General features: G+C 39.5%; 1 protein-coding gene across 2 annotated transcripts in view; it reads left to right on the forward strand.

Moving 5' to 3' along the window:
* Positions 1 to 27,709, forward strand: part of BRINP2 (BMP/retinoic acid inducible neural specific 2) — a 380,544-nt gene that overhangs the window by 115,684 nt on the left and 237,151 nt on the right. For both annotated transcript variants that reach the window (XM_077277295.1, XM_077277294.1), the window contains exon 4: positions 12,438 to 12,619. In XM_077277295.1, the coding sequence (XP_077133410.1) occupies positions 12,438 to 12,619 (182 nt within the window). The remainder of the gene's footprint in view (positions 1 to 12,437; positions 12,620 to 27,709) is intronic.

Consider the following 27,709-nt stretch of genomic DNA (forward strand, 5'->3'; position numbering starts at 1 on the left):
GCCGCCAGAGGCGGTGCATGCACGGATTGCGTTGTTGGCTGGCCTCTTGCGCTTCATTTTCCTGAGGCTGTGGGTTTCAGGTAAATGGCTGCCAGAGGCCACACCTGCGCAGATGGAGATCTCAGCGGCCATTTTCCTGAAATCGGAGGCCACGCGTGAACAGATTGAGTTCTCGGCGGCTCTCGGCTTCATGAAAATGGCTGCCAAGAAACCAATAATGCACTCGGCTCTGCTCACTGTTGACATCGGGAGGCAGCATCGCTGCATTTCTGCCACTGGCATACTGAGGAAGGGACCCTGCTGCATGCAACGCACTCTGCTCTGCCTCACCGCCGACACCGGACCCGCAGTATCGCACCGCTAGGATACCCCGGGACTGCAGCATTGCCCCACTTTTGCCGCCGCCGGCTTCCTAAGGAAGGGGCCATACCTCATGTGACCCCGCTCTACCACTGCCAGCCCTCAGGTAAGATACCTTAAATTTGGATGATAAGACAGACCCTCATCTTATAAAAATCTTTCTTTTGCTATTTTCCACCCCAAAATTTGGGGGGCATCTTATGGTCCGGTGCATCTTATAATCCGAAAAATAGGGTACATGAAATTCATATGGCATCTGTTTATATATAACAGCAGTTATAAAAATATACAAGACCAAATACAGTTTGCTACATTAAAGAATACATTTATCAGATGTTGTCCAAAAAGTAAAGAACTGGCACTTCATATCCTAATATGAACCAACAGTTCGGACTTACATATAGACAGCCGATGAAGCGAACCCAAAATTCAAATATAAAACCATATTTTATTGATAATGATTAAAATGACACATATATAATAAAATTCTCAAAAACTGAGTGCCCAGAAGGAGGAAGAACCAGCCAATCTATAAATAAGAGGTTGATATGTAGTATAAAAAAGCGCTAGGACCTGCTAGAGCTTAAATCAAAATAGACTCTTGTAGATAGTCATCTTGCTCAATGTATGGGATCTGTCAAAATTTCAAGGGCATAAGGAGATCTATGTGATCAGTACAATAATGATTAATGTACTGCTATTATACCAAGCAAGACGACAGAAAATACCCCAGGCAAGTACAGACAAAGATATGTAGATGTAGATGTATATAATAGGGAGTCTAAGTAAAAAGAAAAAATGCCAGGTACAATACCTAAAGCTGGTGCAGAAGCAGGAGCACATGGACCCCGACCCCAACGCACGTTTCGCAGTAGCTTCTTCCAGGGGTGTGCCTGGTCTAAATATGGTCTAATATTAGCCTTCACATTTTTATTTTTTTAAATAATATCCAATAATGTCCAATCACTGGCAGCAGTCAGAAAAAGAAGCCCATGAACTATCTAAGGGCTCAGGCAGTTCTTGATTTACTCAGGGATAAGAAACCTAGAAACCTCTTTTAATAATATTAATTTATAATTTGCAAATATTTCTAGATCTTGACATTGAAATTCGCTGTTGGTACAAGTCAAGTTCAATAGAGTTTTATACAAATAACAGTATTTAAAATAAAGCGGTACTGCTCACCTAGTGTGGTTGTGTGAGACACAAAACTAGTAGCAGCTCCACAGGTGGGGAGATCCAGCATGGTATTAAAGTAATCGGAGATGAGGGTAACCTGGCTGGTGGTGGTGGGTGCACAAAAAAACTCAATATGCAGTGTAGGAGATAACATTCTGGGTTATTGTTCTCAATGTGTTTCGACTTTCTCAGACTTCTTGAGGACTTTCCTGAAGAAGTCTAAGCACCACATCTCCGATTACTTTAATACCATGTTAGATCTTGACATTTTGACAAGGAAAATAATATTTTCTATATGTTAGCATTTTCTTTTAGTTAATTGGTTTGCAATTTTTTGTTCATCTTTAGGCCCCTTATATGCAGTTTGCAGCCTGATCCAAGTTTGAGACTTTCCTTTTCAGTAATATAGGCTGGATTTGATCTCTCTGCGTATCTGGACTTGGTTTTGCACTATCAGAGCTTCAGAGCTGCACTTTTTTGTCTCTATATGTGATTCTATTTTGTCCATAGTCTATTTTATCTGCGTTCGCTAATAGTTTAGATACTGCCTCCCCTCTCACTGCAAGTCTGTGTACAAACATTACCCTCCTGCTATCTCTAAAACTAAGAGAAGGGAGAGATAGCGCTCCAGATTGAGGAGCAGGAACTTTAGCAGTTGTTTATCAGTTTTCCAAATTATTAAGCTAAATAAAGCATTGACAGACTCTCTACAGCAGTAAATTGGTAGAAAAATGTTTAATGAAGAATATTTAGAAAATGACTTACGGTAGCTTTGTATTTAGGAAGCAAATTAATAATAATAATAAATATAAAAATTCTGCGCAAATGTGCACATAGTCTTTCATTCTAACAGTAGCACCTTTATATTAGCCTACATTTGATTGTAACATAGTAACATAGTAACATAGTTAGTAAGGCCGAAAAAAGACATTTGTCCATCCAGTTCAGCCTATATTCCATCATAAATCCCCAGATCTACGTCATTCTACAGAACCTAATAATTGTTTCATTATTTTATAATTTTTTTACTAGATTCAATTATTCAGAATGAACAAATCAAGTGAATCCCAGGCACCGTCCAGTGAGGAGCTTAAAATGGGACCTGTGTCCTTATGAGAAGAAAGGGTCCATCCTCAGCCAGAGAATCGCGGTCACTTTTGCCCTCGCAAAGCTCATGCAAATTCTGATTCAGTTCAAACAGAAAACATTTTCCAGTCAAGATGACGTCTACCAGTAATTGAGACTGGCTGCAGGAGGACAGGAAGACGAGGAGATGGAGAACAAGACTGGGTGGGGGATTGAGCTGCGATGTCTGCATAGACATGAAAATAGGGCAAGAAAAGAAGAGGCCATTCTTACAAGGAATTGTTCATTTCATGTATAACTAAAATGTGTTGGATAAAGTAATGATTACTGGTTTCAGGGGGGATTTTCAGTTAGAAACCCTCTAAAGTTCACTGCATTCATTCTTTTTCATATGTATCCTAATTAGTCAGACGCTAGACTTAGGAATCTTGGTACATTAGGTGCTATAGTTTCTTTTACCATTTTAAAACGACTATTTAACAAAAAAATTGTTAGGGTAGTCACCATCCATATCTTTTGGTTAGTGTTCGCATGCAGTTTTAACACCTTCATGAGCGGGCAAATTTTCATTTTTGCGTTTTTGTTTTCTTATTTCCTTATGTTAATGACACTCTGATCGGAGTGTCAGCATAGTGTGACCCGATTCTCTCAGATGAGGAAAGGATGGAGGAAAAAAATTTCTCCATCTCCTACATTCGGTGTCATCCGAGTGCAGTCCGATGTTTTCCACGCACCCATAGGCATCCAATTTTATAGTGAAATCTCAGCATGCTGCAATTTTTTTCACTGATAGATTATTTCAGTGAAAAAAATAGTTCATCATCATCACTGCTTCTTTAAATAACATTGGTCCAATTGTGATCCAATAAAAAAAATCAGATAGTACTCGTCCACTGTATACGGCGGTGTGAGAGAGCCCTAACAGTCATAGTAACTTGTTTTTTTTATTTTAGCATTGACATTGTGGGACAAGTTATGGGACGAGTTGTAGAACACTTTGCAGGATGAGCTGTATGATGCACATTGTGGGACGAGTTATAGAAAAAAGCTTGAGGATATGTGCTGTACTTTTTTATGATTTGAACCGGTATTATCATATAAATAGCAGTCTAAACACTGTCAGGAAGTCTGTGAATCCTGCTTTCTATACAAAGTGATTGTCAGCTTCCCCTGCATGAGTTTGTGAGTTGCACGCCAGGGCCGTGGGGTTACTCGGTACCGGGTCCTGCGATTCACAGGGGGATGTCACGGTGGCTGACCCAGTCCGTGGCCCTGGGATGTCCGTATAAAAGGGAAAGGTCTTTAAAGGGATAAAGTTTATGTTTGTGACGCCACATGTGGTATTCGGTCAGGGTGACTGACGCTGCTGTAAGGGGTCCGCTGGGGTGATGTTATGGCAGCTAGATGGTATACCTTCCCACAGGTCAAGTATATCCCCAGGGCTTCCCAGTGTGTAGATGGTAGAATGGTGAGAGGCGCAGTGAAGAACGAGGACACAAGGTTGCAGTCTCTTTACCTTTACTGAAGACTTCAGCATCCACAGTCCAGAGCACCAGATCACAGGGCAGGCAGAGAAGTACGGGCAGTCCAGAGACTGCAAGTTCCCCTGGGTAAGTCAGGTGGGAGCCTACCACTCTACGCTTTCTGTCTCTAAATCCCTGCTGCCACAAAGTGTCTCAACAAGGCCTTTAATCATTCTGCTGTCCTAGGACAGTTACCTGTATAGCAGGCAGCTCGAGCCGTTTGAACTGGGGTCTGTTCTTGGTGACTCCAGGCTCCTAGGTGCTGCTGTGCCACAGGTAATTATGGGCAAAGTCCTTGTAGAAAAATACCCTCTGGCTCTGCTCTGTGTTTTATAATCCACAAAAGCCTTGGGCTACCGGTACCTGGATTCTTGCGCTGTAACTCTTCAAAGGCCTGCTCGTGGTCTCCTGGAGCTCTCACTTTCCTCTGTGCTCCACTCCTGTCTGTCCTTGCACACAGACTCTTACTCTAGACTGAGCTGACTCCGCCTCCAAACCAAGATCTTTATTCAGGGAAGCTGCCCTAAAACAGGGCTTGGAGCTCCCCCTCCTGGCCTGGAAGTGGAAGGTGTTGTGTACGTGTAAACCTACCAAAGGAAATCTCACTTGTCTCCAGACATAGCACTATCCTCCCCGTGAGGAAGACAGCACTACTGTGGTACCCAAACTCCTGGGGTGCCACATTCCCCCCCCCCTGTTAAATCCAGTGCTCCCGGACTGGGAAAAGAGAACAATAGTTTAGATAATGCAAACATTTTGAAACATATTTGAACAATAACAACTTTTGCTTCCCTTTATGGGAGGTGAGGACACTTGAACGTTACAATACTTAACAGTTAATAAGAGTACTTCTGGCCTTATACCAGATTGTCCATGTTCCAAAGCTTAAACAGTACTGATGCGAGGGACCCATCATCAACTCCAATGTAGGACTTGGGTGGGCTTCAAGGCATATCCTGACCAAGTGTTCGCCGCGCCAGATGGTTTTGTCTTTGGTCAGATGGAACAAACAAGGTCCAACCCATGCCGCAAGTGGGCAGAACCAGGGTGCACCTCAAGGGTGCCAACTATGTACAAATACAGTTTTTGGATAATTCACTGTCCTATTGTCAATTTTAAACCTGTAACAGATATAAGCGAGCAATTCAAACACATAACAGCAATTATTGACATTTTAGTCCCTGTAACGAGCTGGGATTTGACCTTTGGTACTACAAGTAGACCTGCGTAGTTCCTGATCTAACATGTCTGCTGTTACTGTAGTGGGCCCACAAGTGTGTGTACTATCTGTAGGCCTGAATTGTGTAGGTAAATTGGGCAAGAGTCTGCATCTTCTTAGATTCACTATAGGTCTAACAGATTCACCAATAGCAAAGGGTGGATTTTCTGGTTCCACTGCTGGGGTGACATTTGCGGCTTGAACCTGCTGGTGCAGAGTCTCTTCTGGTTCAGGATGGTCTAGAATCACATTTTGTTCTGTATTTCCAGCTGGGGAAAAGTCAAGACAGGTATCATGATGGCCTGATGTACTTGAGTCCAAAACTGGGGAAAATCTCCAAGAACAGTGTGAATCTTCTTTTCCTTTGTTTCCATTGGTGAAGATGTTCCTGGGTATGTTTCTCTGTTCCTCAATTTATCAGAGCATATCTTGAGATGGTCTCTGGATACTGCTGTCGAGGTTTCTCCTCCATCTTTACTGATAAGGCAGACTTTCGTGTTGTCGAAGTTTGAAGGCAGGATAGTATATGGTTCCGCTTCCCACTGGTCATAAAGTTTGTGTAATCTCCTTTTACGTTTGAGCACTTGTTCACCTGGTGACAAGGGAATTGCAGGAGCATGTTGGTTAAAGTCTCTTTCTTGCTTTTGTCTGGCTTGTGCTAAACTTCTCTCTACGCATTCTTGCACTTGGCGATACTTTTCTCTCAGTTTCCCAATCTGTATCTGGTGAGATATCTTCTGGGGTTAAGACTCCCATGTCTAGATTGACAGGTAGTTGACTGGACCTTCCCCTCATTAAGTATGCTGGAGTACAGTTGGTGGAATTTACTTGGACATGGTTGTACAAGTCTACCAAGTCTGGTAGCATTTCTGGCCATGAGTTCCTTTTTATGTACAGGCAATGTCTTTAGTAGATCAATCACTATTTGGTTCATTTTCTCGCACATTCCATTGGTTTGCGGATCATACGGAGTGGTTCTAATCTTTTTGCATCCATGCAGGTTGCAGAATTCTTGAAATACCTCCACTTCAAAGGCTGGTCCTTTATCTGTAAGTACTTTTTCAGGATAACCATGAGGTCTACAGAAGTGCTGTTGGAAAGCTCTGGCTGCTATTTTTGCTGTGAGATCCTTGACAGGTATAACCACCAGGAATCTGGAGTAGTGATCCACAAATAGTCAAAGCGTAGACATAGCCTGACCGGCTTGGGGTTAGCTTCACATGGTCCAAGGCCACAGACTTTCTCTGTGGATGTTCAGAGGAAACAGGACTCGCAATCTTTATATTTTGGTGAGTTAACAGGCATTAAATGTAGAGACGGGTGAATCTGCCAAAAATTAGAATTCAGTAGATTTGCTCAAAATAGTCTGGAAAAATTTATTTGCATCAATAACATTGAATTTGTCAGGAAGAAGTGGAAAAAACATTATACTCACCTCTATTCAGCCCTCCATGCACCTCTCTCACTTCTTCCATTGGTCCCTTGATCGACTCCTCTATCTTGTCTTCTATCTTCTATTTTTCTTGGCCTCTAGTGCTGTCATTTTTCTGTAGGCTCCACGCCATTACACGCGGCACAATACATGTCATTTTAATGCCAACACATGTAATGAACAGTAAAAAAGATTCTTCCGAATTGAATTTCTTATCTCTAGATTGGAATATTCCGTCTTTCGAGGGAGCAGGACATGTACTGCATGTAACGAAAATAGGATCATAGAATACTAAATATCCATGAGCAAAGTATCTCTTCCTCTATCTCTATCCAACTTTGTCCTTTCAAAGAAAAAATCCAAGATCCAATTTATATAAACTAATTATGATGATTTTAGCCGAACCGTACGTCTGTCATCTAATTTCTGGTCCCTACTTGTTGTCCAGTTGTCTCATTCTCACCTAAATTAATCCTCTAATTTCCTTTTCATCGTTTTTCATGTTTCTTCTTAACTTTCATCTCCCCCTTTCCCTTTGGGGTCCATTTCCCTTCAGTTGAGAATTGGCACATGTCTGTATAAGATGTGAATAGAGCTCAGCGGACGGCACATCATCGGCTCTACACTTGTCAGAATTGCTACGGCGGCGGAGAAGATGATATATACCGCCTGGCTCCTAAGCTCTCACAGCCATATAGAGTGCTCACTGTGGAAAGATCACTGAAATTATTACTTGGAAAGCTAATTGCTTGTTTACCTCAACAGGTCCTTTACAATTTCAGAAAGGGGGAAGAATCAATAGATTGATAGAAAAATATGATGATACCATAACTAGTCAGTGACCTGTAACCAGAAGAGCATGCAGCAACACAATTAAGACTCCTAGCTCCCAAGATGGTTGCATATGATATATATATATATATATAGTATGTATACATATATTTATATATACAGGGTGGTCCAAAAGTAGATGGACAGTATGTGTAATAGGATTATGAAGGGGGAGATTTATCAAACATGGTGTAAAGTGAAACTGACTCAGTTGCCCATAGCAACCAATCAGATTCCACTTTTCATTCTTCACAGACTCTTTGGAAAATGAAAGGTGGAATGTGATTGGTTGCTAAGGGCAACTGAGTCAGTTTCACTTTACACCATGTTTGATAAATCTCCCCCTTCATAACCCTGTTACACATACTGTCCACCTACTTGTGGACCACCCTGTATATGTATGTATACAGTGTATGGGTAGTTACCGTATATAGTGCGGTGGAAAAGCTTTATGTAATTCCACGAAAAATGACTGATGTTGAGGTCATGGCTTTGTACAGCCAATTCATTACTTCCAGGACTCCTTGTTCTTCTTTACGCTGAAGATATTTCTTAATGACATTGGCTCTGTGTTTGGGATCATTGTCCTGCTGCAGAATAAATTTGGAGCCAACGAGACATCTCCCTGACGGCATTGCATGATAAATAAGTATCTGCCTGTATTTCTCAGCATTAAGGACACCATTAATCTTGACCAAATTTCCAACTCCATTTTACTAAAATGTAGCCAAAACTTGCTAGGAGCCTCCACCGTGCTTCATTGCTGCCTGCAGAAAATCACTTCTGTGCCGCTCTCCAGCACTTCAGAGAACAAACTGTCTTCTGTTACAGGCAAATATTTCACATTTTGACTCATCAGTGGCTTTTTCATGCCCCGCGCCATTAAACTGATAGGTTTCTATATATACACACATAGAGAGAGAGAGCTGTCTATCAAGGGGACAGAGAAACAGAAAGACCTGCCTCTTGGACTACTCATCCGAGGCACATAGTCCCTAGCCAGCTTTACAATGTATGTTTTCTCTGAAATGCAGAAGTGTTTAAAGGGGTGGTCCAAGATCCAAATTAATTTCATTCTTAATCCCTAGCTTTTTAATTCCATAATCAAAACAATTTTCTAATATACTTAAATTAAAGATTCCCTATCCTTCCCTAACTACTATATCTGACTGATTTTCTTTTTTTCCTACTTCCTTTCACTTTATTTGAGAATCCCAGTGCATGCTGTAATTCTCAAACAAAGTGTCATCAAGGGCCAGAGGCTGCGATCACTTTTTCAACCTTTGCCCCTTTCCTGAAACAAAGCGTCATCATTGATTCCCATTTCAGGGGCTGGGCTAGTCCCTGTGAGATGTGCACAATGACAGTGCACTCTCTCGCTGACTCGGATCTGTAGTAATGAGTTGGGAACAGAATGCGTTGTCAGAATACTCGGCATGTACAGACCAGTGTTGGCCCCACAAGTGGGGCACTGGACTCTGCATGCCTTGTGTTCTTACAACGCACACTTACGGTGTGCTCTGCTGATAGCTCATTACTGCTGATCTGAGCTAACATGAAGTCACACTGTAATTGTGCACATCGCACTGGGACTAGCCCAGCCGCTGAAACAAGCATCACTGCTGATGTCTTATATCAGGGAGGGGGGTAGGGTCCGCAACAATGATCGCAGCATCTTGCCCCTGATGACACTTCTTTTGAGTATCACCGCATGCACTGGGATTCTCATATGAAGCGTCATCAAAAAGAAAGTAGGGAAAAACACAAAAATCAGTCAGATAGAGTAGTTAATGAAGAATTGGACATTTTTAGATTATGGCACTAAATAGATAGAGATTTAGGATCTGCTTTCACTTTACGGCCGGGAGTCAGTCAGTGCGGGAAGCAGACGGCAAGGGACATGACGGACACCGGAATGTGAGTATGTACTGTTTGGTTTTTTTTACATTTACGACGGTAACCAGGGTAAACATCGGGTTACTAAGCGCGGCCCTGCGCTTAGTAACCCGATGTTTACCCTGGTTACCCGGGGACCTCGGCATAGTTGGTCGCTGTAGAGCTGTCTGTGTGACAGCTCCCTAGCGACCACACAACGACTTACCAACGATCACGGCCAGGTGGTATCGCTGGTCGTGATCCTTGGTAAATCATTTTGTGAGACGGTACCCTTACACTCATTACACAAGAACCACAACACAGATTTCTTCACCCCAGGTATCATTTTAATCAGTGTAACACTGCCAACATGACAATGCCTGTAGTTTACTTAGCAAAATCCTGCTGAAAGTTTTGCTTTAAGCTTTTCAGATGCTCATAGTGAGATATTGCATACTGTCTTAACACATACACCTTTGCTGTGTTCAAGTTACGCAGAGGTGAGCACAGCTCAACAGATATTCAGGAGATTAACATAAATCACAGCTTATTACCCAAAACCATAAAAGCAATAAGGCTATACACAGAGGTGCCACTATAATTTGGCAACATGAAGTAGATGCCTCAAGCAGCAGTTTGGAAGGCAGAAAAATTAAGCGAGTTAATTACAAAATAATAATTTTCTAGCTGTAAATTAGGGATGCATAACTTGTGCACTGAACTAATGATGATTTAAGGGCCGAAACACGAAAATGTAATGTATTACATATTTTATAGAAGCCTGCACATCATAGTAATAAAATTTACCTCTGCTTCTGCATCCAAGGCTACATGGAGCTTCTTTCATTAAAAACCCAGCTAAAGCATTTTTTTCCTGGCAAGAATGATGCTGACATTAGTGCTTTTCCAGTAATTAACTATTACTGCTATTGTTTTCATTTCTTTCTTTTTTTAGGTCTATTCAAGTATGTTGCACCTGACTATTATACAGTATCAATATATATACTGTATGAATACCTGTAATATATGCAAGATATAAATATCATAGCAGTTAGGTCACAGAGGTCCAAAGCCAATGCAAAAGCCACCTGCATTTTAAGTTCTGCTTCAATTAATCATATAACTTTCATAAACAGTTGTCCTAACATTTTGTGTATGCAGCACCTATGCAGATCTATGTGCACAAAGTTAATTAGTTACAGACAACCAAAAAACAAACCATGTGGGTAGTCTGGGACTGCAGTCATACATTGCTCCCTGCTTTGTGCTACAGTATATTGCTCCTGATTATTGTAGAGGTACAGATGTAGAATTTCTTCACCTAAAACACAATGTCTCACAATGCAGAAAATTACACTATTACCCTGTATAGATATAGGGTAAATCTGCAGGTTAATAGCATTCTGATAAACAAAAAAAAGTTGCACTCTGTATTGATAAAGCACATCAAAGTGAAATATCTGAAATATGAATAGCAATACGGCTTCTGGATACTAGGAAAAAATGAGACACTTAGCACATAATTTGGCCAATTCATGCAGGCCCATCAACCAACGACAAGGTGGTCTCAAAACTGACTGATGGGTCCTAACTAGTGATGAGCGAGTATACTTGCTGCTCGGGTTTTCGCGAGCATGCTCAGGTGTTCTCCGAGTATTTCGGCGTGCTCGGAGATTTAGTTTCTGTCGACGCAGCTTCATGATTTGCGGCTGCTGGACAGCCTGAATACATGTGAGGATTGCTTGTTTGTTAGAGAATCCCCACGTGTATTCAGGCTGTCCAGCAACTGCAAATAATGCAGCTGCATCAACAGAAACTAAATCTCCGAGCACGCCAAAATACTCGGAGTACACCCAGCATGCTCGCGAAAACCCGAGCAATGAGCATACTCACTCATCACTAGTCCTAACGTACCTAATGTGAATACCTCTCTACGACTGAAGTCTGATTTCCATGGTAGATGTGAAAACCTCTCTTCCAAGCCTTATTTTATGGGTAGGTAGGACACAATAGCGTTCTGATACTGTGCGGCGCCAGCACTGAGAGCCCCACTGTCAGGAGGAAATTAACTTTATTCCCCCGCAGCCTCGCACTTTTAATCACAGAGGCGGCGCCGGCAGGGTTTCAGTCATTGCTTAGTGTATGTAGAGCGGTGGCTGTAACTGCGCTTCCAGCACTAACTGACAGCCGTGTCTGATGCAGAGTCGGCTGTCAGTCAGTGCTGGACCTGCAACCGCCCCTAAGTGTTTGTATATATTCTTTATTTAGAAAATTTCAATAATATAACAGGAAAGTAAAAAAGGGTAAATATTTTCCAGAAATAGTAAAAGTATAGAAAAACAAATTGTAATAAACCACAACGATAACCCTACAAGGCTGTGGATTTGTGAACGGAAATGGTTGTAAGAAGAATTTAAAAAACAAGGGGCAGTGGTGGGGAGGGACACGGGAAGGAAAGGGAAGGGTAGGGAGTCAGAAAGTCCTGCTTAAAATATAGAGATTAACTAAGCAATTTGGGAGATCAAACTCAAATCAAGTCATCAACATTACAGAACAGACTATATGTAAGGAAAAAAGAGAAAAAGGGAATACCAAAAGAAATTTGTAGGGAGACAGAAATTAAGGATTACCGGTTGTGCTTATTTGGTGATCCTCTGAGGCGTTCAACCAGGTTATCCATGCGTTTAGAGTCTTTAGGTTTTTAGACCCTGAAAGTCTAATTTTCTCGTATATACCAATTTGGTTGGATTCTTTTATCCATTCTTTGCAAGTAGGGGTCTCTAAGTGTTTGTTCATCTCAATACTTAGTCCGTGTAATTATTTTTTTTGTTCTGTTTTGGGCAGAATATAATTTCAAAATACTTAACGTGTAATTGTAACAATATGGCAAACTTTTTTTTTCAATTACTTCTATATTTTCTTCTATTCTCAGGTGAAGAGTCGCTCACTATGTTTGTGGATAAGGGAAGGCTGAAGCGAGAAGCCGGAGTGCGTGGGAACACATCTGCCCCCACGTTGGATACTCTACACCAGCTGGCAGCTTCATATTTCATGGACCGGGAGAGTGCGCTGAGGCAGCTGCACCACATTCAGATCACCACGGGAGCCATTAAGGTACAAGAGCAGAGGTTAATGAAGCACTAGCCTCCCGTAAGATAGTAGTGATTAACACCTCGGCCACGAGTGGAGGCCTGAGTTGCATCTTAGAGTTTCATTAAGATATGCTTTGTAGGGTAAGTGTAGAATTCCCAGAATGTAGCGAACTAAGGATTTACAGGACTGGATCAGACAGTCCTGTCAATGGAAAGTTGTTTGATCTCCTTGGGTTTGGCGGTAGGAAAATTGCCTTTGGTTGATTATCTGAAGGAAGTTCATTATCCAAGGCAATCCCTTGACAATGTTTTGAGATAGAATCAGGAAGTTAATGTAATGAAATGCAATATTCTCTGGATCTGATGATTGTAAAAGTGCTTGCCATCTCTGCTATCCACATACATAACACGTTTAGGTGTTTCCTTCGTTCTTGCAGGGCTAACTAGCTATTTTTGGTTGCCTGGGGGCATAATGAGAGATAACATAAGGCTTCATGTCATGTGAGACAAACACTTTGGATTTGTATCAACTGAAATTGAACGAAGCGATGTTGGACATAGATTTCCCCCTAGTAATATCCGTCTTTGACAGCATGCCGCAGTGATCCATTCTCTATTATGTTGTGAAACCTAAAAAGCCCATAAGGGACCAATTTGAAATTTAGTATTTGCAGGGTAATGAATGCACAATCTTATCTTAGTCTATCGACTAAATAATTCAGGAGTCAATAATTTCTGTAAAGACCTCGTATTAATCAGAACGTATCCAATACATTTATCAGTATAGACGATCAATACAAATAAGACCTTCAAAGTGCCCATATTAATAGTTTAGAAAGGTCAAATGTGGTGACAGATTATCTTTAAGGAATATTTTATTTAATAATAGACATTTACAGTATATGAAAATGGTTATTTCTTTCATGATCAGTAATTGTCCTAGGCTCCAGCAAATTGTCGTGACCACAAACATTATGCTGAAATGCTGTTTCATATGGCTTCTTTAGAAGCAGCTTTCAACTGCTGCTCAGCAAGATCTATTACTACACTCAGAGTATGAAATTCCCTTCTCTCTGCACTCCCCTCCTGTACTCAGCCAGAGGAATTACATTACTCTCTTTGCAAAGTAATTAGACAGGGGAATTTCCTAGTCTGTTAACAAATATAGAATAGATCTTGTCTAAACAGCAGTTGAAAGCAACTCTAAAGAAGCAATAACCAGCCATGTGAAACAACACTGCAGCATAGTGTTTACAAGATAGCTACATAGGTGGCAATGCAAAGACAGATTTCGTCATCAGATACTCCATTTAATTATATTGCTCTCTGTTTCACACTGCCAGCTCATGGTTCTTTAGAAGCTGCTTTCAATTGCTACACAGCAAGATCAATACACTATATGCAAACAATCCGAGTATGAACATTCTCTTCTCTGAGCCTTCCCGTACTTCACTCCTATATTCAGACAAGGGAATTAACTACTCCGTTCTCAAAAAGAATATGGATCTTGAATGAGCAGCAGTTGAAAGCAGCTTATACAAAAACCTGAACTGTACATGAAAAGATGAATCCATAATTTTACAACACTGGAAGGTTAATTAAATAAGCACTCCTGAACATTTTTTATTCACTAAATCTGTGTAAATGTATGTGTAATTTAGTGTAGGCATGTTAATATACTTATCGATCTTTGTCTTCCTGTTTTCCAGCACCGCTCTGGTGCTCTTCTCGCTCTAGTGATGTCTATTCTGACTCGCTGGATCGCACTGGGGTTTATGTGTGATTTTTGAGTCGCTTTTATACTGTAAGTTTATGCCCTGGCAGACACAGACAGAAGATGCCCCTGTGCAGGAACAACATACGGGCCCTTTGCAGCCAAATGGCTCATTGTAATGCACAATTCCATCTGCTTTGAAGGTGCATGTGGCCTCCTTACCCCTTGGGGCCCTGTGTGGCCTCACACGTTGCACCACTGATATGTCCATCCCTAAGTCTATGAAGCCTTGTAGGCTTATATTGTAACAGTAACTTCTGGCTTACAACTTGCTCCCAGTGTGATCCCAATAGTTGGAATAGCCATCACGTGAGTGAGAAGAGGACTGCATTGATGCATTGATGCTGGAAACTGGGGAAGATGGCGATCAATACATATATTAGCAGGCACTACGCAAAACACACATTTACATGGGTCAACAAATAAAAAAATAAATGTCTACTTACATTTTAAAACATGACGGCAGATCTCATTCAAACCAGAGATGATGATCACTGATATTCCTATGTATGCTTCAAAGCTGTTTAATGGGATGAAAATTAACTTACCATGTAGTTGTCAATTGGTACAGCCGATATAACTAGTCATGGTACAGATGATATAACTAGTCATGGTACAGATGATATAACTAGTCATGGTACAGATGATATAACTAGTCATGTTACCGCTGATATAACTAGTCATGTTACCGCTGATATAACTAGTCATGGTACAGATGATATAACTAGTCATGGTACAGATGATATAACTAGTCATGGTACAGATGATATAACTAGTCATGGTACAGATGATATAACTAGTCATGTTACCGCTGATATAACTAGTCATGTTACCGCTGATATAACTAGTCATGGTACAGATGATATAATTAGTCATGGTACAGCTGATATAACTAGTCATGGTACAGATGATATAACTAGTCATGGTACAGCTGATATAACTAGTCATGGTACAGATGATATAACTAGTCATGTTACCGCTGATATAACTAGTCATGTTACCGCTGATATAACTAGTCATGTTACCACTGAAATAACTAGTCATGGTACAGATGATATAGCTAGTCATGTTACCACTGATATAACTAGTCATGCTACATCTGGTATAACTAGTCATGTTACCGCTGATATAGCTAGTCATGTTACCGCTGATATAACTAGTCGTGTTACTGCTGATATAACTAGTCATGTTACCGCTGATATAACTAGGCATGGTACTGCTGATATAACTACTCATGGTACAGCTGATATAACTAGTCGTGGTACAGATGATATAACTAGTCATGTTACCGCTGATATAACTAGTCATGGTACAGATGATATAACTAGTCATGGTACAGATGATATAACTAGTCATGTTACCGATGATATAACTAATCATGCTACATCTGGTATAACTAGTCATGCTACATCTGGTATAACTAGTCATGCTACATCTGGTATAACTAGTCTTGGTACATCTGGTATAACTAGTCATGCTACATCTGGTATAACTAGTCATGGTACAGATGATACAACTAGTCATGTCACCCCTGATATAACTAGTCATGTTACCACTGATTTAACTAGTCATGGTACAGCTGATATAACTAGTCATGGTACAGATGATATAACTAGTCATGCTACATCTGGTATAACTAGTCATGGCACAGCTGATATAACTAGTCATGGTACAGATGATATAACTAGTCATGCTACATCTGGTATAACTAGTCATGGTACAGATGATATAACTAGCCATGCTACATCTGGTATAACTAGTCATGGTACAGATGATATAACTAGTCATGCTACAACTGGTATAACTAGTCATGGTACAGATGATATAACTAGTCATGTCACCCCTGATATAACTAGTCATGTTACCACTGATATAACTAGTCATGTTACTGCTGATATAACTAGTCATGGTACAGCTGATATAACTAGTCATGGTACAGCTGATATAACTTGTCATGGTACAGATGATATAACTAGTCATGTTACCGCTGATATAACTAGTCATGTTACCACTGATTTAACTAGTCATGGTACAGCTGATATAACTAGTCATGGTACAGATGATATAACTAGTCATGGTACAGCTGATATAACTAGTCATGGTACAGATGATATAACTAGTCATGTCACCCCTTATATAACTAGTCATGTTACCACTGATTTAACTAGTCATGTTACCGCTGATATAACTAGTCATGGTACAGATGATATAACTAGTCATGTTACTGCTGATATAACTAGTCATGGTACAGCTGATATAACTAGTCATGGTACAGATTATATAACTAGTCATGGTACATCTGGTATAACTAGTCATGGTACAGCTGATATAACTTGTCATGGTACAGATGATATAACTAGTCATGTTACCGCTGATATAACTAGTCATGTCACCCCTGATATAACTAGTCATGCTACATCTGGTATAACTAGTCATGGTACAGATGATATAACTAGTCATGTCACCCCTGATATAAAACTAGTCATGTTACCATTGATTTAACTAGTCATGGTACAGCTGATATAACTAGTCATGGTACAGATGATATAACTAGTCATGGTACAGATGATATAACTAGTCATGGTACAGCTGATATAACTAGTCATGGTACAGATGATATAACTAGTCATGGTACAGTTGATATAACTAGTCATTGTACAGCTGATATAACTAGTCATGTTACCGCTTATATAACTAGTCATGCTACATCTGGTATAACTAGCCATGGTACAGCTGATATAACTAGTCGTGGTACAGAGTAGCTACATATTTGGCACTACGTAGACAGGTTTCTTCCTTCTGGAAGGAGAGCTAATCTGCATTAAAATAGGAGTAAATGACAAGATCCTAAACATCAGATATTCATAACATATCGCCTAGAATGTCTGACACTTTCTCCTGTGATTGGTCAAGAAGTGACCCATTCTGAATGGACAGAGGGCTGTTTTATTTTGCATTTTAGACTACGATGAAAGATTAGATCCACAAACTTGATTAAAGCCTGTTTCACTGAAATAGTTGAAATTGTCTTAAGAACTTGTATTCTCAACATATCTTGAGATTACTGTATTATAAACCTACTCTTGTTTATTGGTGGCCTCACAAAACATGATGTTTACCTTCTGTGCAAGTAGATGATAGCGCGATAGCTGCAGAATATCTTTCATGGAACATTGGGTGAAAAGGTCTCACAATAATAGTTATGGTTGTTTTTCTGGAAGTAATCCATTAGGCCTATACATTAGAGCTGACAAATGTTCCATTTGCCTGCCTTGCTCAATCCATAATCCAGTCTTTAAAATATTATGGACCATTTGATTAGCTAATTATTTACTCAAATAGAAACATTAAAAACGTCATATTAATTCACCCAATGTGTCCATATAGTGGTAAAGTCCAAGATCAATACAGAAATGGCCAAATTAAATCACCAGTCTCAGTTTTAAAGGGAACCTGTCACCAGGTTTTTGCTTCCTCATCTGCGAGAAGCGTAAAGTAGGGTAAGAGAGCTCAATTCCAGAATTGTACCATTTAGTTTACTGGGTGCAGCAGTTGTGACACAAAGTTTTTAGATGTAGCATGTAACAGACATCAGAAAGCTGACCCTTCCCACACCTTTCTATGTACATTGTCTATTGACAGTGAGCTGCTTATCGGAGGAGGGGGCATGGTCAGACCAGGGCTCTCATGAGCATCAGTCCGGACAATGTTAATCTGTTTTTGATAAAACTTTCATTGTATGGAAACAACAACACACAGCCTCATAAGTGACACATCCCTGAAATCGGTGTGTCAGCCTCTATTTCATGCTGTCCTTGGATTATATAGTAAAGACCTACTGACAGATTCCCTTTAAAGAAGATTTAATACCCTTAAAATGATCTTCTGATATGTCATATAACAAATAAAATGGTAAGGACATTGGTAAAGGCTATGATCAGGGGATTTTTAGACCACCCCTACTTTCTAGAATATATGGGCTTGATGGTCTCTTTGGCATGTAATGCCAATCCCAATTTTAGTAGTCATTATGAACATCATGGACATTAGCCTATGTTTCTATGCCCTTCATTCTCATGTAAAACCCCTTTTGCACTGCTCACTGTTTCCTGTATGTAAATCAAGTCTTATTAGTCAAGGGGGTGGGGTTTTCAACATTTTTCTGTGTGAGTCTTTAAAAGGAACATGCCCCTTGGCTAACAATCATAGATTCATATACAGGGAAGAGGGGACTATATCTCAGAAATGGAGAGGTATGGGAACAAAATAAAAAATGCAACCTCAGGAGACCCTCAGCATTTAGGTCTGGTAAAAAAAAAAAAATTAATGGAGAATGTCCAGTCCTCTGCATGCTGCAGTATGTGATCTTGTTGCATGGAGCCTAACGCACAAAATCACAAAGACCATTTGATTGAGTTTTGCCCTTTAAGAACCGCCTTTTGCCAAGCAGTTTTGATATTAATGGGTGAAGCAAACAACAAAAATATTTATTTTGTCACAGTGATATTTCAGGAGATTTCCTTTGGTTTGCTTATGTATGAAAAAGTTAATGGAGCAGAATTGACTTTCTATTGCGAGTAGAATGGGTTAATGGAGCAGTGTATCAGCAAAGGGAAAAGCTGCTGTAGCGACATTATTAATGGAACATTGGCCCCGTTAATGAACTTGCCACTCATTAAAAGGCAGCCAGTTCCCTTCTGTTCCGAAAATGAGCTACTTCAGATTTTTTTGTTATAGTTTCAATTTTCTGCAATTTCTCTCTTACCTCACTTGTCGCACATCCTCGTGGTTAAATGATTAGTGGTTTACAATATGTTGTTTGGAATATTGTGTGGTCCATGTAGATCCTTTATTAGAATCTAACCTGACGCACATGGGTGTTTGATTGCCGGCTCCCGCACAAACCTCACAACAGATGTTGTTGGAAGCTAATGATATCACCACCTGGCGTATGATTAGTACGACAGGTCCAGGACTTCATGAAGAATGGTCTCTTGTGGCAAATACACTTCTATAAGCTGGCATTTGAGAAACCAACAATTTAGGCTTTACAATATGACCACTCAACCTTGGATTCGGATGGAATAGCTCCAATATTTACAAGCACGAAAGAAAAAAAACAATTAATTAGCTGCAAATTAATTATACCTGCATTAATATTCATGAAGATCACTTATTTCAGAAGACCACCCATGATGTGGACCAGTTTTTTTTATTTATATCATCCATATGCTCTGAGTGTACAACTCTCGTCAAAGACAATTTTTACGGTAATTTCAGTTGGGTGTCTAAACAAAATTTTACACTATGCCCTCGCCCAATTGTATTAAGTAGTTTTTGGAGTAAACTAAACCGCAAACGGTCTCAGTTTTAGACTATCCTAAAGTCAGAAAATGAAATCGACATCTTCTTGGAGTAGTTGTAGATTTTCACCGAAATTTGCCACACTTTCTATAGCAAAGTTTAATTAAACTTTCTAAAAGTTAACAGATACACCTCCACTTTTTCAAATACTTGTGTGCATGTTGCAGAAATGTAAAATGTTGCACAGCTTTCGTTTGGTGCAAATTGTGACTTTTTAAAATTTTCAGTGTGCTTCAAAAACTGCATGATACCAATGTAGTAATTTTTCATGATACATAAAGATATTCTGATGCAGAAAAGTTTAACTCAACATCTACGAGTAGCTATACAAATTCAATGTTTTTTGTTGTGCTACAGGGGTTGTCCACTATTCGGATAACCTTTCTCAATCATCATAGTTTCCACATGTAAAATAGTGGCAGCTGTACTCACCTCCAGGGCGGGCGCCGTTCCAGCGATGATGGAGCCCGCTCTCCCAGGGTTCGTGAAACTTTCTTATGTCACATGAGCCCCACAGTAAATCAGCGGCTGCTTCACTGTCACTTCCTTCAGACAAAAATGACACCCAGGAGAACCGAGAGCTGTCTCTGCTCTCTGGATGACAGTTACGTTGTAAGGAAGTGACAGAGAAGCGGCCATTAATTACATAAAAATGTCTCGCAAGCCACGGGAGAGCCAATGCTGACTCCGCTGTAACGGCCCACGCCGGAGGTGATTATAGCTGTTATCATTTTACATGGTGATTGAGCAGGGGTTGTCCAAGTAGTGGACAACCCATGTAAGTGTTGAGTTATCTTGACAATTTTTTGTACAGAGCTCGACTATCTCCATCTGTCCCATTGACTTTAAATACAAGCACCAAGCATCCATGACCAATATTCCAGTTAAGCAAGGTATACAGGAATCCATGTACCATGAATGGTCTTGGTGTCAGTGGTGAGACCCCATTGATCTAATACATTTGCAGTTGAGCGTAATAAGTTGTGATTCTTGGGAGGCGCACTGACACTGACAAATAGAGCCACGTGTATGTGTGAGGTTTGCAAAGAGCTGGCGATGAAGCCGGCTCTGGCAAATCATGAGGGGCATGATAACACGAGGAGAGGAGCGACTAGTCTGGGGAAACTAACGCCCCCTCGATTAGTCAAAGGCCTAATTATAGCATAAGAAAGACACAGCTTATAAATACTTTTTTAAACATGGATTTAAGTGACTAACATTATAAAGGGCTGGCTAGGAACAGAATGTGATATATTGTATATATAACTGCTGCTGGGTTGGAGACCGTGGGAGACCTGACAGGTTTTCGTTTAAGGTTTCCATACAATTTACATAGCAATGAGGCAAGTTCTCATACTGTTGCACATATAGGTTGAGTACACTGCTATACTCATTCGATTGTCGACTTAGTTCTTGTTAAGTTGGCTAGTTTGGCCAGACTTTCACTTAATGTGTTTGCGCAGTGTAACAGATTTCTCAAAAATGCCCCAAAACTGCTGTTTTCCTGAAAAAAAAGGCAATATATCTAACAAATTGCAAAACGCATATGATGCCAAAACAACCCATTTCTTATAATAGAGACAAATAAAATGAATGGTTGTACCTCTTGTGGAAAATTAAGCTCAATATTCAGTTTGGGATCAATGATGGAATAACTTTAAATTGACCATATTAAATATGCCTCTCCGGATGTTGTGGTACATAAACACTATTTTTTCTCTAAATTGTTCTTATTTCTTGTCATAAAAAGTATAGAACATTTTGGCCAAAGTGTAGCAGACGCCTTAATTAGGTATCTGTACTCCCTGTGCACCCCATTAAAATAACTTTAATACATCTCACATAGCAAAACTCATCCATCTATATCTCATCTTTAGAGCTTACTCTTTTATTTTCTAGGAACTGTTTATTTTCCAGTACATAATTATTATGGGGCTTAGAAGGCAAGATCTGAAACTAGTATCTAGTCACGTAGGGTACATGTAGTCAACGTGTAAGACCATGACAGCGACCCCATTAAGAAATATGTTTCCATCAAATAAAAATACAAAATAGCTCACTTTCTATTTTCAAGCACAGAAACACAGGTGTATGGTTGTTGGATGGATACAAAACACATTCTCATTCTTATACTAACAGTTGATGTGTCCCATGCGCCACTCTGTTGTCCATGCATACTTGGTGTAACCCTCCACAAGGTTGTACAGTAAAAATTCAGGAACCAAGGAACCAAATGTCCTCTTTTTGCAAACTTTACTAGTACAGAAAAATTACGTTTCGGCAGAGCAGGGCCTTTATCAAGTCATAGCTCTCTTTTGTTATGGCTTGATAAAGGTCCAGCATGGCCGAAACATGATTTTTCTCTACTAATTAAGTTATTAAAAGGAAGATATCTGGTGCCCTGGATTTATCTAAAAAGAAAAAATATTGAGATCCTCAGGTCTTCTAAAATTAAGTTCTTGAATGTATTTCTGAAAAATCTTTAAATCTGGATACCATGACCCACTTTAGGTTTTCATTGTCAATGAACACTTGATGACAACCATCAATGACATTCACTGTAGTGCCTTCACCCAACTCTTAACAGAACATGATTTTGTACCATGTACGAGTCAGTGGAAGACTGGTAAGGAACCCTTATGGGTAATGTAATGGCTGCCATTAGTGGCGGCCACCTATTTTAGGAGTTGGATGCATAGGAACTTGTACAGGTTGTCTCAATCAGCCAACTTCGTATAATAGGTCATTATGCCTCTACACAGTGGAGAGTGATGTTTTACACACGTACTCTTTTTATTTTTTACCACTTGGCGACTTAGGTCCGATTTCCCTGCATCTTTGGCATGATAAAGGGCTTTCAGACCAGAAACATTGATATAATAGAACACTAAAGTATCTGTACTTAGTATTACATCTGAATAACTGTGTGCAGTCCTACTTGTTTCAGTTGCTGGATTTCCACCCTGATCTGGACAGTGAAACCAGTTGAGACCTGCTCTACAATCATTCAGCAGGATTGTTTCCCCATCAATGCCAAAATTCATTCTAATAGCCACCTTGACAGATTTCATTTATTGGGCCTAGTTTGGATACTGGCAACTTTGGTGGTATCAGATGATTTCTGGTGGTTTCAAAATCTGGACTTGCAGCGTTCAGCTGATTATCGAGCCAATTGTTGATCATTGAATTAGTGAACTTCTTTTTACTGTGGTTTCTCTGTCTAATTAAATTAAATGTACTCTTGGGCTTGGAATTTTCCTAATTACTGTAAAATGAGAGCGTAAACTATCGGTAGATGTCTTAAAGTTATCTGTCGTCAGAGCAGAACTTCCAACCAATTGAGCTGAACTGATGTAAGAACAATGGTTCTCAAGGGATGACAATTTGTTTTGCCCAATAGGCTATGAAATGCTTCCAATCATTATATGTACATTAGTGGAAATATAAAGTTTGGCTGGGGCTTTAGGTGAGAGCGATTTGTTTTCAAAGCCTCAGTAAAACCTTGGAAGACATTCACGGACAGACCTGATTTAGCTGAGATTTAGAAATAAAATCTAGACTACTAATGATAGATCTACCCCTGAAAGCAAGCGGAGAAATTTACTCATTGGGATGACTATAGTCATTGACCAAGTAAACTCAGTGTTACGTTTTACTTTTACGCTAATTTCTTGTGCTACCAAATATGTAGGATTCACGAAATGCAATGTCAAGATGTCAGGACCTTCAGACACACATAGAGAAGCAGGTGATAATTTAATTTGCTTAGTTATTGGTTTTGTATTTATTAGGGAATTTGGCAGCTCACAAAAATTGGATAAGAAATTTGATTCACATTGGAGTCATTTGTTGTGAATGAAATGTTCTTTATTATGTTCGGGGGTCTCTCTATATCCCAAACCATAATAATCTAGGAGTGACAAAAACTCCTCCGCTCACTTGTCTGAATGTAGATGATGCAAGAACTGAAGAATATGTGTGGCGCACCAGACAGTTGGCTGGGACATGGAACAGTGAGCAGCACGATGAATACTTTTGGTGGACTCTCTGCGACTCAACAAAATAACAGATTGACAGTCACTATTTTGCTAAATTCACATGAGGCAAATAGTAAAAAAAATCAAATTTTGGAGAATCCAATTTTTTTTTAAATTGTGGCAAATTAAATGTTCTTCAAACAAATTTGCTCATCTCTAGTATAGGTAGATGTGGTAATTCTGGTAATAATGCCAGATTATTACACCTTTCAAATTATTAGGCTACGTTCCCAAGATGAGCTTTTGTTGAGTTTTTGATGTTGCAGAATTTTTCCACCATTTTTGCACCTATTTTTTAAATTAGGTTACTTGCCGTTTTTTGCTATGTTTTTGTGTGTGTTTTTTATGTGTGTGTTTTTTGTATAGTTTTTGATACTTCTGTTTTTGCTTCTTGTTGGTGTGTCATGCTTTAAATAAAACTGCTTTGTTTTTGAAAATTCATGGTATTCTGCTTTGACAAACTTTATTGACATAGTTAGGTGTGGATTACATGCATTTTAATGCGTTTCCAACATTTTTTTAGCTAGGGAATTTCTGCACCTAATGCAAATCTATGGCAAAATTCGGCACAGAAAACTTTTCATGCTGCAAATTCGAAACATTTTACAGTTTACGTTGCTTTAAAAAGAAGCACAGTGGGCATGAGAAGTCTATAAATCCCATCCACTTTTTGGGAACTGTAAGATGCTGTCATTTTTACTCTACAAAAATAAGCAGTGTCTAAAACGCACCAAAAGTTTATTGCTGGAATGTAGCCTTAGAGGTCGAGATTTAAGGAGGTGTTATACATAATGACTCAAATTTACTCATATTAATGTAGCTAATACCATTTAATAGGGTACTGTAGTTGGCGAGTATAGGGTTCTATACATTCCGTACTGTTATGTTCTCACCGGAGAAAAGTTGTCGACATGGGTGTGTGGTAGTAACTTACACCCCTGCCTACATTTGGAACACTGGGCATGTATGTGCGATGGGTTAAATGGAAAAAATAGCTGTCAACATACAGATATTCCGCCATGACTATGACCCCTACATATTTACAGCTCAACTTAGACATGTGCCTCAGACAGCCGTGGGTGGAATTGCTGTCAGCGGCATTTAACTTGCGCTTCAGGCAAGCGCACCAGAAATCCTGCCCATCGGTAACCCCATCACGTGATCGTGGGTCACCGATGGGTTGGCATGACAACCAGAGGTCTCCAGCAGACTCCTATGGTTGTCATAGGCCGGTGGTCGGCGCTCATAGCAAGTGAGCATTTCTGCTGCACACAGGCGATCTTATCATCACCTGTATGTAGCAGAGCCGATCAACTGCAGCTTCTAGCCTCCCATGGAGACTATAGAAGCATACAAAGAGTAAAAAAAATGTTTTCAAAAATATAAAACAAAATAGAAAAAATATAAAAGTTCAAATCGCCCCCCTTTCTCCCCATTCCAAATAAAACAATAAAAAAATCAAACCTACACATATTTGATACTTCCGCATTCAGAATCACCCAATTTATCAATTTAAAAAAAGAAATAACCCCATCGTTAAACGGCGTAATGAGAAAAAAAGTAAAAACGCCAGAATTAAGTATTTTTGGTCGCCGCAACATTGCATTAGAATGCAATAACGGGCAATCAAGAGGTCATATCTGCACCAAAATGGTATCATTAAAAACATCAGGTCGGCACGCAAGAAATAAGCCCTCAACCAACCCCAGATCGTGAAAAATGGAGAAGCTACGGGTATCGGAAAATGTCACTTTTTTTTTCTTTTAACAAACTTTGAAAAAAATTTTTACCACTTAAATACAAAAGAACCTATAGATGTTTGGTGTCTATGAACTCGTAATGACCTGGAGAATCATAATGGCAGGTCAGTTTTAGCATTTAGTGAACCTAGTAAAAAAAACAAAACAACAACTGTGGGATTGCACTTTTTTTGCAATTTCACAGCACTTGGAATTTTTTTCCCTTTTTCCAGTACACGATATGTTAAAATAAACGGTGTTGTTCAAAAGTGCAACTCGTCAAGCCCTCACATGGCCATTTTGACCAAAAATAAAAAAAAGTTATGGCTCCGGGAAGAAGGGGAACAAAAAATGAACATGCAAAATCAAAAATATATCTGGTCGTGAAGGGGTTAATTATTCATCATCATTATGATCAGCCATGTTGAAATCCTGAAGACCAATCCTTATTTTTCTCACCAGCATCTGACATCTAGTAAATTGAAGGAACCCCATACACATTAGATGGTCCACCCATTTCTTTGATATTGAGGGAAGCTTTGTAATTTAATCTTGTCCCAATTCCGCTCTTTGCTATTAGTGTGGTTCTTGTGGGGGCAGCAGTAAGGCTGTAGAGGGGTCTGTGACCAGACCATTGTATATTTGGTGATATTAAACCTGCCTTTTCTTCCATTGTTCAAAAGAATAATCTGGATCCTGACATTCCCTTTATAACTAGGTGCAGATTAATTACAGCCCCTTTAAGTCTTACAGACTAGAATACTTCTGAGATTCAGAAAAGAAGAGAACACGGTTATCACACATGCCGCCTTGGACAATATGATGAATGTTCCTCCTTACCTCATGTAACGATCATGCAGAGATACACTGGGACATAATTACCAAAGACCAGATTTGCATATGCCATTTTAGCGGCACTAATTATGTTACTTTGTAATTTCATGGCCAACTCCGGCATATGTTATCCTTGATGTATAATGGAAGCATTGATTAGTCTATGCACCCGCCATTATTTTTTATTGTCCTTTACCTTGTGTAATATCTTGGGGAGGAAAAAATACCAATGGCAACAAAATGTATTGTATAAATTGTGAAAGATAAGCAATGAGCACATCTAATTAACGTAAATATTAACGAGCTAAAAAAATCGTCTGAGAATAAAGATTTTTTTTCTACCTAAAAACGGCGCCATTTTTGTTGATAGGCTACTTGTGGTATTGCAGCTTATTCCTATTGGCGGTTACCTTCCTCTAGTGTTAGCTTTCTGTTACTCTTTCTTATGTTAACGGGTCGGTTTTGACCCGTGTCTTAAATCACCCCTAGGATACCCTAAAAACAGTTATTTATGATCCAATTTGTTTCTTACCTCTTAGGTACCTTGTTAGGGTTTCTCATCCATGGAAGGATTGATTTTAATATTTTTGTTGTGGCCCCCTGGGCCTTTCATTTGAGAGCATACCCTTCATTTTCAATATAAAAATATTGTCAAATGAACCTCAAGAGAATAATATAAACTTAAAAAAGTTTGTTATATTACCTGACTATTACTGAAGGGTTTTAGAACACATTTCTTAAATGTAAAAAAAATATACATATATATATATTTTATATTATTAACTCTAGTAACATCTATGGTGTTACGGGTCAATTTTGACCCATATCTAACTACTTTATGAAAAAGGCAAAAAACAGATTTTTTTTTTTATAGAACTTTAATACAAATAAAAGATGAAAATTATATTAACATTAATAGCAATAATAATAAAAAGTAGCTTTTCTAGGTCAAACAAACAAACAACAATCAATCAAGCAAATCAAATGTTTTTTTCATCTTAACCACATGGGTCCTGTTGTGAATTTGGATTCTGGGCTCCCCCGGTGGCTACTGGTGGAATTGAACTGGTGTCTTCATCTTCTCTGTTCACCTGTTCCCATCAAGATGTGGGAGTCGCTATATAACCTTGCTGCTCTGTTAGTTGCTTGCCGGTCAACAATGTTATCAGAAGCCTCTCTGTGCTTGTTCCTGCTCCTAGACAACTACTAGATAAGTTGGACTCTTGTCCATGTTTGTTTTTGCATTTTTGTTCCAGTTCACAGCTGTAGTTTCGTTACTGTGTCTGGAAAGCTCTTGTGAACAGGAATTGCCACTCTGGTGTTATGAGTTAATGCCAGAGTTTTAAAGTAATTTCTGGATGGTG

This window comes from Ranitomeya variabilis, chromosome 8, assembly GCF_051348905.1.
Source record: "Ranitomeya variabilis isolate aRanVar5 chromosome 8, aRanVar5.hap1, whole genome shotgun sequence".
Lineage (NCBI taxonomy): Eukaryota > Metazoa > Chordata > Amphibia > Anura > Dendrobatidae > Ranitomeya > Ranitomeya variabilis.